Raw genomic sequence first — 14,261 nt, forward strand, 5'->3', positions numbered from 1 at the left:
TATTCCAGAGAAATGTGAGGGTCATTCTTGAAGTAACATGATGGAGTTGCAGCCTGATGGAGTACTGCTCTCCCCTCTGGGCTGGTGCTCCTGCCTCCCACCTTTCTCGGCTTCACGCTGTAGAAACCAGGGCATTTAGGATCATCGGCATCTCCCGCAATGAAGCTGAGTCTTTGGGCCTCTCGCTCAATCACCGCAGGTTGGTCGGTGGTCTTTCTGTCTTCTACCGTCTCCTCTCGAGCCTTGCCCCCCCCCTGCTCTCTCTGCGATTTGTCCCCACCACATTTCCGCAGGGCGCTTAAGGTCCGCCAACAACCTCCTTCTGGGAAAACCACCAAAATCACGAATCACTGCTCACCTTCACTCTTTCATTCCTCTTTTTCCCCACCTTTGGAATAAACTCCCTCACTCTATTCAATCCCATTCTTCCCTCCAGGCTTTCAAAACAGCAGTTCACCACCACCTCTTATCATCCCCCATCCAAATCCTCGATCTTTTTTACCCCCGATAATCCACCCAAGCCCACCTCCTTCAAAGTACCTGCTTTACTTCCTGAAAGTCCCTGTAATGTCCATCTTCTATCTATCTTTGATGGAGATGTCTATCTTTGATGTCTATCTTTAATGTCTATCTTTGTCGATGCCATTTTGATTTTCTGATGATGCTTAATTTTGCTTCATTGGAGCAAATTAACAAAGCAATAGTTGCCAAGATGTAAAAGAGAAAGGGTGGGGGTGGTGGGGGGGGGAGCAAAATAAAGGAATAGTTGCCAAGATGTAAAAGAGAAAGGGTGGGGGTGGTGGGGGAGGCAAAACAAAGGAATAGTTGCCAAGATGTAAAGGAGAAAGGTTGGAAGCACCGTGGAAGCAAAGGTTCCAACTGTTCAGAGAAGAATGAAACAGAGGATTGTTAAAATCACAGTCTTGGTTCATGATCGTTGTCATGGGAACATTTTCATGAAATGTACTGTTTGTACAAACGAGGCCGGACAATCTATCATGTGATTGTCAAATCATGGATACAGGCTTTGTGGGAAACCCAAACGAGGCCAGACATTCCTCATGTAACCTTCACGTGACAGACTTGACCACAACTGTCATCACCCGTGATGTACCAAAGTTTGTCGACCACATCAAAATTCCCGCTCATTAAGTGGGTCGAGGGGAGGGTTTTTGACCCCCCCCCCTAAAATATTGTTGCGGTTGAGGAAATTCGCAAACCACCATTCAGGTCCCGTAGGTGAGATATCTCTGTAAGTACATGTGTAGTTAGCCCCAAACCCGTTGTTTAGAGGGCATAAATGTGATTCATTCGGGCTGCGACCCTTTGAGAGAGCCGTTTTTCAGTTCTATCTTTATTTTGAACCAACCACGTCTCAACCGCCATCACACAAAAACCACCAACCGCAACGCCGCTTCACAACAACAACAACGCCAACAGCCACGACCTTTACCTTCACAACTCGCTCCCGCAAACATCGCATCACCGCCATTCCAAACGTCGCCATGGCCATGGACCACCACTTTAAACCCTCCACCACCTTCGCCTCTCCTTCTGCGGCCATTCCCGCACCGCTTGTGGGCACCGAGCGTCAGGCTGTCCTGGCCTCGTGCGGGATGCGCGTCGAGCCGCGGGTGCAAAGTGAGGCCTTTCCGAGCAGAATTCGGATCAGGAATGATACACGCCCACTTCTGATCCGTCCAATCAGCAAGCGCGGGGCGGTTTGGCCCCGCCTCCAGGCGCATCGGAGTAGAATCGATATATGCAAATTCGAGGATCAGGGGAGACACGGCCCTTTTTCTCCGTCCAATGGGCGAGCGTGGCTCCACCCCCGAGCTCGTTCTGATCCAGAAATTTGCATATGGGTTCTCCTGCCGGACTATAAAGTGCCGAGCGCGGGGCGAATTTAGTTATTTTTTGAGTTGGAGAGAAGGTTGGAGGCAGTGAGTTGGAGTCAGGAAGGTTGAGGCAGTCAAGTCGGGTCTGGAGAGGAGAGGTCTGTGGAGCCGTGAGTCAAGTCGGGTCTGGAGAGTGGCAGTCTGTCGGGGTTCGGAGTCTGTCGGGGAGCTGCAGAGAGGGGAAGCCTGAAGCCTGGAGCGCGGTCGAGGTGATTTGCTGCAGTCGACTGAGGAGAATTGCGGAGGGAACTGGCTAGCTCGGGTCCAAGGCAAGGAAGACGGCGGTCGGCGACAAGGTCGCAGTAGAGTCGCTCGTCGCGGGACCCAAGCAAGCCAGCTATCCTCTTTCCCCAGAGCATCAACAATTCCCCCCTTTTTTCCCCCCGCACTGAGATAGTGCGAAAAGGGGGCCCCGTTCCCACCCCACTCCAAGCAGTGCCAACGGAACCCGCGAAGGAGCGCGGAGTCGGGGCACCGCCGCCACATTTGCGGCTCATCACAAGACACGGGTAGGATCCACCCGGTCTCGCGGCCCACAGGCCCCGTCTGCCCCCTTGTCTTTGAGGGTGGCCCTTTTCTTTTGCTTTTGAGTAAATGTGTTGTCGGCGCCGTCTGTAAAGTAAAACTGTGTAAGTGTTGCCGTGTGCTCGCGTAGTCGGTAGTAGATCTGCATTGTTGTGTTTCTTTTGTAACATCTGCTTTTTGTTGTAATTACAATAATAATATTTGTTGTAATTGTATATGTGTGCTCTCTGTGTGCCGCGGAATAAATGTGCCTCATGTTGAACTGTTTTCCCGTTTCGCTTCGTCTTTTCTTTAATTGAATCTCCATCTTGCTTCACGTCAAGGGTTGGTAGTGGGCTTAATACGCCCGATAATTAATCGGAACCGTCGAGGTCGACGATAACACCGCTAGGTTATCCTGATAGTTTGGAGCGGGTCGCTTAAGTGGCCCGTGTCCGGAGTCAACCTGCGGCGAGGTGCGATCGCCCGGTCTACCCTCCGTGTGGATACTTAGGTGGGTCGAATTTGGCGAACAACCCTATCCCACGCGGGGGGCCGATTGGCACGATCGTGGTGAGGCCGAAAGGCCCACCCGTGACTAGTTCCCGGCGTTAGTCCGAGAGGGTCACGACAGAATTGTCCGTCCGGTGGGCGACGTGCTGCGATTCGAGTTACGTGGCCGCTCGCACGCCGGCGGGCGCGAATTCGCAACACTGGTGTCAGGTCGTGGGACACAAACTCATCCCCCTCCTCGCGACACTGGTGTCGGAGAGCGGGAAAACGGGCTCTCCTGTCTCCAGCTAAATTAACGGGAATCGGTCCAGGGGTGAGAGGCGCGACCCCCGATTCCCTCTATATTACGAGCGATTCAAATTAACCCCTTACGAGAAGAAAGATGGCGTCTCAAGGCGAGCGGGAGCCGGGGGTATTAGAAATGGATTTAGAATGTGTAGAATCCATGGTCCAGGATGAAATACCCGTGCAGGAAATGTTGGTTGTGCAGGAACACGAACTCCCCCAACTGAACCCAGAGCCCGAAATAGGTGCGGCGGCGGCCGCGGTGTATGACACCTCCCCTCCCCCTCTCCGCCAAAATCCCCCGATCCTTGCCGAATCGGCTCAGCTGAGTGCACCCGACATGGCCCAGCTATGCGCCATGCTGGCGGCAATGACTGCGAAGATGGATACAAACACAAATGAAATGAAAAACGAAATAAAAGGCATGAACAAGCAAATGAACGAAATGGAAACAAACATGAAGGAATAAATGAAAGAACTGCGGGGTGAGACGCAGAATATGGGCCGAAGCCTGCAGGCGGGCATGAAGGCAATAACCGGCGAGCTTAAAATGGCGACGCCACGTGTGGGAGCGAACGAGCTGGGAGGGGGTGCAACGGCTGTCAGGCCCGCGGTGGAGGCGGGTGACAAAATAATTTGGGGGGCGTGTTGGGCGAGACTGGTAAAGGTGATGGAGATAGCAACAGTGACGGTGACCGAGAGGGAAAATTAAATGGGGAGACCAAAACGTGTGAGACGAGACACGAGGTGACGACGGAAAGGAGGAAAGAAATAATAGTTGAGACAAGGGAGATAACAAGGGAAGAGGTGACTGAGTTGGTAGAGACACGGGAGATGGGAACGATAGAGGGAAGACTACACGATGAAGACGGGGTAAGAGACGCACCCACACACACGGAGGTAGTGGAGGACAATGGGGGTGAGCTGGCGGACTGGGTGGAGACCCAGTGCGAGCAGCTAGATGGCCTCCTCCAGGAACGAGGGGAGGGAGTATGCCCCCATGAGGCGATCCATGACCAGGTGGGTTCGGTCGTGCTTTGCGAGGTCGAGGGGACGGATGCTGTGGACAGGTGCACGGAAAGCTTGGGGGGTATAGAGGCCCCGGAGCCCCTTGTGGGGACACGAATCCCCAGTGTGGTGGTCCCGGTGTGTGTGGTGTCGAGGTGTGTGTTCACGAGTGTGGCGAAATGCGTGCTGCAGCGCACACATTGCGCGGGTGCAAGGGCGTGTGTGAGATCGACCGGGTGGGTGACAAAGGCCCCGTGTGTGGAAGCGACCCCGTGTGTGAGTGGTGTGGTGGCAAGTGTGCCGGAGTGCGTGCTTCCCAGCACGCCGTGTGTAAATGGGACACCGCGGGCGAGTGCCCCCGCGTGTGTGAGTGGTATGGTGTGTGCAAGGGAAATGGCACGAGTGAGTGAAAGGCCGCGGGTGAGTGGAGCCACATGTGCAAGGGAGGTGGCATGTGTGAGTGAGCGGCCGAGTGTGAGAGAGACAGCGTGTGCAAGGTCGCTGTGTGTAAGGGAGATGTCGGTTGGCATGCGGGAGCATGCAGCGGCGTCTCCCGGTGTGGATGTAATGGAGTGGAGAATGAGCGTCGTAACACGCAGGTGTGCGTGGTTGGAATGGCGACGACGACGGCAACAGAGGAACGAAAGCCGGGTAGCGGCCGGAGATGTTTTGCGCACCGCGCCGGGTTCACCAGGCAGCGAGCGCGAGGTCCGTGCTGTGCAACGCACGAGGCCGCCACGTGCTCGCTTGCGGGAGTGAAGTCCCGGTCCGGAAATGTACCCGGTGGATTTGCCGATCCCGCGGACGGACAAAATTTAGGCAGGTAAACGGATTTGGACCGGACGAGTTCTCCACGCGGGCGTGTGTGTTAAGCTCTAACGGGCAAAGCACATGTGTTCGCGTGGGGAACCCCTCGAGACGTGAGGCTTGTGTTTTTTTTACGCGCCGGGTGACATCATGGCTGTGTGTGTGGTTGGAATCCGGCAGAAGGGTGAATCCCTGCCGGATGGTACCGTCCAAGTGGGACGAGGGACGCGAACAGCTGCCATGACGTCACGCCAAAGGTGCGCGGCTGTGAATTGCCGCGCTGGTGCACAGGTTGCGAGTTGCCGCGCTGGTGCTGCGCGATGAAAAAAAGAAGAAAAAAAAAAAGCAAGCCTTGCTTTCGGGTGAACAGGATTCCTGGGCAAGGGTGGAAGACCCCCTTGGCCTGGGCACAGGATGGAACTAGTTAGGGGGAAGGGTTAGCTTAGTTAGACCGGCTCCATGGGGTAGGAGTAAGTCCTCATGGGGCCCATGGAATGGATTCGGTAGAGGGATTTTAGTTGAGATTTAGGAAGGGAAATGGGAAATGACATTTTTTGGAGGACATAGACAGACTTTGGATGTTTAGCGGGGACGTAGCTTAGCTACGTAGTGTTAAATGGAACGTGCTATAGTTTAAGGGACGACGTGGGAGCACGAGTTAGTTAGGGGAGGGAGTTAGAAGGATGGCAGAGTTCAGTGGTGTGTGTGTTGAAGAGTTGGTGAGTGAAGTGGAAGCATGTGCTTGGTGAGTGAGTGAGGCCAGCGGGTCTGTGTGAGTGGAGCGAATGGGGAATGCATGGTGCGATGAGTGATTGGGGGGAGGAGTGACTCCCGCCCAAGGGACCCCGGGTCAGTGTAGAGGGAGTTAGGGGGTTAGTCAAATTTACAAAATGGAGGTCGTTTTGTTGTTGGTGGGAAAGTAGGCTCGATACCCATTTGGAGGGGTGCAGGAGCCCTGTTGACGGGCTGGGAGCGTGGCTGCGAAAGGTGAGTATCGCTGAGTGGGTACCCCGGGCACCAGGCTAGTCGGCCGTAGTAGGCCAATGGCCCATGGGGGGCCGGGATAGCGTAGTGGGCACGGGTGCGCCCGCTTGGTGCGGCGGCCCGGGGTGCCGTTAGCCGCATGGGCAGCGTTGTGGGCACGGGGTGACCCTCGGAAAGGGGTCCGGGAAGCCAGCCTGCCACGTGTGCGTTTCAGGGGAGTTGCCATGGGGGGCACTCCCCGGTGTTTAGGGAGCTGGTAGGCTCGGAGGCAGTGTAGTGCCCCGGGGGTGCCATCGTAGGAGATTCGGCAGAGGGTAGTGCCTGCCAAGGGGAGCCACGCGTCCCAGCCATGAGACCGTGTGAGGGCACGGGAAGAAAATTGGGGGGCGAGGCCCAAAATTGTAAGGACACCAACACGGGCGACGGGAATCTGGGTTTTTAGAACCAATAGTTTAAGCGAGAGGCGCTTGTTGAAGGCCCCGGGGTAGTTTAACAGTTAAATGGTTAGGGTAGATTAGGAGATGTACCCCTCCGCACCATCCATCCCTTCGCTCTCGTTGTGGGCTGCTGCACCCACTTTGGGTTTAGATCGCTGAAGTCTGGGGAGGCCATCTTGAGGCTTCGTTGGGCCTCGACACAGGACGCTAGCTCTCCCTTATTCCCCTTCGGGAAGGGAACGTAGGGGTTGGGAGTAGGCTAGGTGACAGGATAGGTTAGCCGAACAAGGACGATAAAGGGGGTTAGGGGACGAATTATAGTGGGGAAGTAAAAATAAAAACAACAACCAAAAAATAAGTTGGGGCTAAATTGGGTTTGACAATTTAAGGGGGTGGGTATAGACAGTGACAGGCAAGGGCGATAGGTGGGAGGGAGACAGTAGGCAGGTCCGAGCCCGCCTTCCGAGTGGCCAGCACCACCGCACTCCCTCCACCTACCTGCACTGCAAGGCAAAGGCTGGCCAACTTCATCGGCAGCTGTGTTTTGCTGCAAGGCCTGTACCAGCCGGATCGTTTGCAGCTGTTTTCTGTAAGGCCTGTGCCGGCCAGTTCGTCTGCCGGTTGTGCTTGCCTGCAGCGGCCTGGTTCTGCAGGCTGTCATCGCATGCTGCCTTTGCCATGCCATGCCCACTGCCTATGTTTACCAGCCCCGTTCAATTTTGCTTTGCCCCCCCCCCCCTGTTCATTCCCATGTGCGCCAGGATCAAGGCAACAGTTTGCAAGCTGCGAGAACTGCCCTGTTGGCAGCTACAACACGGGCCTGCAGTGGCGTGTTTGCGTCCATCCATGCATCCATCCGTTGTGTTCATTGCGTGTGCCACTTGAGCTGGCACGGAGACTGCGTTTGTGCAGCCCGTGCGCCGTTTTGTTGCTTGCGTCAGTGCCCGTTCAGTGTTCTGCAGGGACTGCCTTGCGGGCAGCCGCACCAGGAGACTGCGTTTGTGCAGCCCATGCACCGTTGTGGTTCACTGCGTTCAGTTCAAAAGGGAAGGCCTTGGACTGCGTGTGAGCAGCCGGCCACGTTCCCTGTCACCTGCATTGCTTGAGCCAGAGACTGCATGCGAGCAGCCTGGCTCCCTGCTAACTGCTTTCTTTTTGCAGAGTCCATTGATCCTGGGCCATGGTTTTGTGTAAAATTTGTAAGTTAAGATGTATTGTACTGTAAATATGATTGCGCCCCCGGCATGTATGTCTTAGTGCCGGCAATTTTATTTCAGTTGTCCGTGTGAGTGGGTTTGTTTAGGTAGTTACTCAGCCCTCAGGTTATTTATTTTGGGGGCACGAATACCATGAATGTCGCACTCAGGGATCCGTAGGTAAAACGTACTAGGGGAGAACTACACATGATGGCACACGAGAATTTGACTACTCGGGACGAGTCTGTAAAAAGGGGAGGGGGTAGTGTTGCGGTTGAGGAAATTCGCAAACCACCATTCAGGTCCCGTAGGTGAGATGTCTCTGTAAGTACATGTGTAGTTAGCCCCAAACGCGTTGTTTCGAGGGAATAAATGTGATTCATTCGGGCTGCGACCCTTTGAGATAGCCGTTTTTCAGTTCTATCTTTATTTTGAACCAACCACGTCTCAACCGCCATCACACAAAAACCACCAACCGCAACGCCGCTTCACAACAACAACAACGCCAACAGCCACGACCCTTACCTTCACAACTCGCTCCCGCAAACATCGCATCGCCGCCATTCCAAACGTCGCCATGGCAATGGAACACCACTTTAAACCCTCCACCACCTTCGCCTCTCCTTCTGCGGCCATTCCCGCACCGCTTGTGGGCACCGAGCGTCAGGCTGTCCTGGCCTCGTGCGGGACGCGCGCCGAACCGCGGGTGCAAAGTGCGGCCTTTCCGAGGAGAATTCGGATCAGGAATGATACACGCCCACTTCTGATCCGTCCAATCAGCAAGCGCGGGGCGGTTTGGCCCCGCCTCCAGGCGCGTCGAAGTAGAATCGATATATGCAAATTCGAGGATCAGGGGAGACTCACGCCCCTTTTTCTCCGTCCAATGGGCGAGCGTGGCTCCACCCCCGAGCTCGTTCTGATCCAGAAATTTGCATATGGGTTCTCCTGCCGTCGATAAAGTGCCGAGCGAGGGGCGAATTTAATTAGTTTTTGAGTTGGAGAGAAGGTTGGAGGCAGTGAGTTGGAGTCAGGAAGGTCGAGGCAGTCAAGTCGGGTCTGGAGAGGAGCGGTCTGTGGAGCCCTGAGTCAAGTCGGGTCTGGAGAGTGGCAGTCTGTCGGGGTTCGGAGTCTGTCGGCGAGCTGCAGAGAGGGGAAGCCTGAAGCCTGGAGCGCGGTCGAGGTGATTTGCTGCAGTCGACTGAGGAGAATTGCGGAGGGAACTGGCTGGCTCGGGTCCAAGGCAAGAAGACGGCGGTCGGCGACGAGGTCGCAGTGGAGTCGCTCGTCGCGGGACCCAAGCAATCCAGCTATCGTCTTTCCCCAGAGCATCAACAATTCCCCCCTTTTTTTCCCCCCGCACTGAGATAGTGCAAAAAGGGGGCCCCGTTCCCACCCCACTCCAAGCAGTGCCAACGGAACCCGCGAAGGAGCGCGGAGTCGGGGCACTGCCGCCACATTTGCGGCTCATCACAAGACACGGGTAGGATCCACCCGGTCTCGCGGCCCACAGGCCCCGTCTGCCCCCTTGTCTTTGAGGGTGGCCCTTTTCTTTTGCTTTTGAGTAAATGTGTTGTCGGCGCCGTCTGTAAAGTAAAACTGTGTAAGTGTTGCCGTGTGCTCGCGTAGTCGGTAGTAGATCTGCATTGTTGTGTTTCTTTTGTAACATCTGCTTTTGGTGCATAATTGTTGTAATTGTATATGTGTGCTCTCCGTGTGCCGCGGAATAAATGTGCCTCATGTTGAACTGTTTTCCCATTTCGCTTCGTCTTTTCTTTAATTGAATCTCCATCTTGCTTCACGTAAAGGGTTGGTAGTGGGCTTAATACGCCCGATAATTAATCGGTACCGTCGAGGTCGACGATAACACCGCTCGGTTATCCCGATAGTACGGAACGGGTCGCTTAAGTGGCCCGTGTCCGGAGTCGACCTGCGGCGAGGTGCGATCGCCCTGTCTACCCTCCGTGTGGGTACTTAGGTAGGTCGAATTTGGCGAACAACCCTATCCCACGCGGGGGGCCGATTGGCACGATCGTGGTGAGGCCGAAAGGCCCACCCGTGACTAGTTCCCGGCGTTAGTCTGAGAGGGTCACGACAGAATTGTCCGTCCAGTGGGCGACGTGCCGCGATTCGAGTTACGTGGCCGCTCGCACGCCGGCGGGCGTGAATTCGCAACAATATGTATTTGCTCTCTTCTGCAAACAACACACACAATTCAATAAACTTGACCACAATCTTCATTACCAGTGATGTACCTAAGTTTGTTCATGGCATCAAAAAATTCAGGGTCGAAGGAGGTCTGTGGGGGGTTTGAGTGACTTTCCCCTGATCCAGGTGAGTATCAGGATAGGTGGTCCGATGTTTTTATGAGCCTGCACGTGCAAAATGAAACATGGGGTTAAACAATCGGTCGTCTGCATTTCATTAAGGTCACACATCGAAAACCCTGTACCGGAGGAAATTGAAACTTTACCACATGTTCCATGACCATATGATGGAGCACATATTAAATGTACATCGAAAACTGTTGAACAGAGGAAAATGAAACTTCACCACATGTTACATGACCATTTGGTGTTGCACATCTTAAATATACATTGAAAATTTTCAAATCATAATTTGTTCACATTTATCTCAGACGTGTCAAAAGATGCGATTACAAATTTTCCACCAGAAGAGTTGGCTCGCACCACCAAGTCCTTCTCAAGACTGTGAGGGGTTCGTACTCCATAAACACCATCTCGTTACAGTTATTATTTCAGACAGAAGGGATCACAATCAGGGTTATGTGGTTACGAGTGAGAGTTAAACAAGTGTGAGTCGATGTGGTGACGTCACAGATACAATCATTGTACGAGTATTATATTTTGATTCCCGTGTTAGTCCTGAGTGTGTTTGAATGTCCTGAAGTTCAATCCCATGAAGAACATCATCCATAACAGAGTGAAAGGTGTTTTTGTTCCTCTCTGATTAACCTGTACTGTGTGAATGGTTTCAGGACACGAGGAACATCAGAAGATTCACAATAACGATGATGGCAAACTTCAGCAGGTGTCAGGATCTTAAGGGGATCTTGAGACAGGAAGATCTTGTTCGAACTTCCGTTTGTTACGCAAACATTCCCGACAATCCCTGCAAACTCTCAGCACTCAATGCTCTCTGTCAGATCATCAACGTGGATGAACCCGAAGTTACCTGTGACAACACAGGTGAGATCATCTTTGTCCTCGACTTCCCGAATTAGGAAAACAAATCAAATCTTTTTTAACCTTTAATATCGTGCTCTCCTTGAGGAGGTTCAGGATCTTGTGGATGTTGTTGTGGAACTTGTACAAATTTGTCCTTAATTATTCATTTATTTATTTATTTATTTGTTATATTTACCTGAGATTCTCTGAAAAGAACAAAATCATGAACTACACGTGTTTAAACATGTTCATGATGATAACATTTAAACGTTAAACCTCCTCAACCTCTATACACGAGTTTAAACATGTTCATGATGATAACATTAAAACATTAAACCTCCTCACTGCGTATACACGAGTTTAAACATGTTCATGATAACATTTAAACGTTAAACCTCCTCACTGTCTGTGGACGTGTTTAAACATGTTCATGATAATAACATTAAAACGTTAAACCTCCTCACTGTCTATACACGAGTTTAAACATGTTCATGATAATAACCTTTAAACGTTGAACCTCCTCACTGTCTATACACGAGTTTAAACATGTTCATGATAATAAAATTTAAACGTTAAACCTCCTCACTGTCTATACACGAGTTTAAACATGTTCATGATAATAACATTTAAACGTTAAACCTCCTCACTGTCTATACACGAGTTTAAACATGTTCATGATAATAACATTTAAACGTTAAACCTCCTCACCCTCCATGCACGAGTTTAAACATGATCATGATAATAACATTTAAACGTTAAACCTCCTCACTGTTTATTCACGAGTTTAAACATGTTCATGAGAATAACATTTAAACGTTAAACCTCCTCACTGTCTATACACGGGTTTAAACATGTTCATGGTAATAACATTTAAACGTTAAACCTCCTCACTGTCTATACACGAGTTTAAACATATTCATGATAATAATATTTAAACGTTAAACCTCCTCACTGTCTATACATGAGTTTAAACTTTTTCATGATAATAACATTTAAACGTTAATCCTCCTCACTGTTTATACACGAGTTTAAACATGTTCATGATCATCACATTTAAACGTTAAACCTCCTCAACCTCTATACACAAGTTTAAACATGTTCATGATAATAACATTTAAACGTTAAACCTCCTCAATATCTATACACGAGTTTAAACTTTTTCATGATAATAACATTTAAACGTTAATCCTCCTCACTGTTTATACACGAGTTTAAACATGTTCATGATCATCACATTTAAACGTTAAACCTCCTCAACCTCTATACACAAGTTTAAACATGTTCATGATAATAACATTTAAACGTTAAACCTCCTCAATGTCTATACACGAGTTTAAACTTTTTCATGATAATAACATTTAAACGTTAAACCTCCTCAATGTCTATACACGAGTTTAAACTTTTTCATGATAATAACATTTAAACGTTAAACCTCCTCAATGTCTATACACGAGTTTAAACTTTTTCATGATAATAACATTTGAACGTTAAACCTCCTCACTGTCTGTACACGAGTTTAAACATGTTCATGATAATGACATTTAAACGTTAAACCTCCTCACTGTCTGTACACGAGTTTAAACATGTTCATGATAATGACATTTAAACGTTAAACCTCCTCACTCTCTTTACACGAGTATAAACATGTTCACGATAATGACATTTAAACGTTAAACCTCCTCACTCTCTCTACACGAGTATAAACATGTTCATGATAATAACATTTAAACGTTAAACCTCCTCAATATCTATACACGAGTTTAAACTTTTTCATGATAATAACATTTGAACGTTAAACCTCCTCACTGTCTGTACACGAGTTTAAACATGTTCATGATAATAAGATTTAAACGTTAAACCTCCTCACTGTCTGTACACGAGTTTAAACATGTTCATGATAATGACATTTAAACGTTAAACCTCCTCACTGTCTATACACGAGTTTAAACATGTTCATGAGAACAACATTTAAACGTTAAACCTCCTCACTCTCTCTACACGAGTATAAACATGTTCACGATAATAACATTTAAACGTTAAACCTCCTCACTGTCTGTACACGAGTTTAAACATGTTCATGATAATAACATTTAAACGTTAAACCTCCTCACCCTCCATGCACGAGTTTAAACATGATCATGATAATAACATTCAAACATTAAACCTCCTCACTGTTTATACACGAGTTTAAACATGTTCATGATAACATTTTAACGTTAAACCTCCTCACTGTCTATACACGAGTTTAAACATGTTCATAATAATAAACTTTAAACGTTAAACCTCCTCACTGTCTATACACCAGTTTAAACATGTTCATGGTAATAAGATGAAAACGTTAAACCTCCTCACTGTCTATACACGAGTTTAAACATGTTCATGATAATAACATTTAAACGTTACACCTCCTCACTGTCAATACACAAGTTTAAACATGTTCATTATAATAACATTTAAACGTTAAACCTCCTCACTGTCTATACATGAGTTTAAACATGTTCATGATGATAACATTTAAACGTTAATCCTCCTCACTGTTTATACACGAGTTTAAACATGTTCATGATCATCACATTTAAACGTTAAACCTCCTCAACCTCTATACATGAGTTTAAACATGTTCATGATCATAACATTTAAACGTTGAACCTCCTCACTGTCTATACAAGAGTTTAAACATTTTCATGATAATAACATTTAAACATTGAGAATGGTAGTGTATTCCAAAGGCAGGAGAAAAGAGGAATGAAAGAGTGAAGGTTAGCAGTGATTCGTGATCTTGGTAGTTTTACCACAAGGGGGTTGTTGGCGGACCTTGAGCTCCCTGTGGAAATATGGTGGGGACAAATAGCGGAGAGAGTAACTGTGGGGCAAGACCGGAGAGGAGACGGTAGAAGACAGAAAGACCACCGACCTGCCTGTGGTGAGAGAGTGAGAGGCCCAAAGACTCAGGCTCATCGTGGGAGATACCAATGATCCGAAATGCCTTGGTTTCCACAGCGTAAAGCCGAGAAAGGTTAGAGGCAGGAGCTCCAGCCCAGAGGGGAGAGCAGTACTCCATCAAGCTGAAGATGAAAGCTTTGTCTGTGGTCAGGAGCTCAGGTTGGGCGAGGAAGGACTTTGCACGACGGAGGATTCCCAGTCGGCAACTGGCTTTGGAGGCCAGGTGGGAAATGTGACTTTCCAAGGAAAGATCATGGCAGATCGTGAGAACCAGAAGCTTGAAAGAAAGGACTTTTTCCAGAGGATTATTGAGAAAGTGTAAGGGGTGGCGGAGGTTTTCTAAATGGTCCTTTTGGAGAGACATATTGAGATTGTGAGATTTGTTCGGATTGAAGGACATGTTCCACGTGTTGGACCACTTTGTGATTTTATCCATATCTGCAGAGTGAAGAAGCTGCGGCTTGCCGGTCTGAGGGATTGTAGATGGTACGAACAGGGTGG

General features: G+C 49.5%; 1 protein-coding gene across 6 annotated transcripts in view; it reads left to right on the top strand.

Moving 5' to 3' along the window:
* LOC147016459 (uncharacterized) overlaps positions 1 to 14,261 on the top strand; it is a 428,934-nt gene that overhangs the window by 330,944 nt on the left and 83,729 nt on the right. The window contains exon 7 of one of the 6 annotated variants that reach the window (XM_085845135.1): positions 10,628 to 10,838. The exons of the other annotated variants lie outside the window; for them this stretch is intronic. Coding sequence (XP_085701261.1) covers positions 10,628 to 10,838 — 211 coding nt within the window. The remainder of the gene's footprint in view (positions 1 to 10,627; positions 10,839 to 14,261) is intronic. 6 annotated transcript variants of the gene reach the window in all.

The sequence above is a fragment of the Eptatretus burgeri genome, chromosome 11, assembly GCF_056783735.1.
Source record: "Eptatretus burgeri isolate ZD-2024b chromosome 11, Ebu_testis_v1, whole genome shotgun sequence".
Taxonomy (NCBI): domain Eukaryota; kingdom Metazoa; phylum Chordata; class Myxini; order Myxiniformes; family Myxinidae; genus Eptatretus; species Eptatretus burgeri.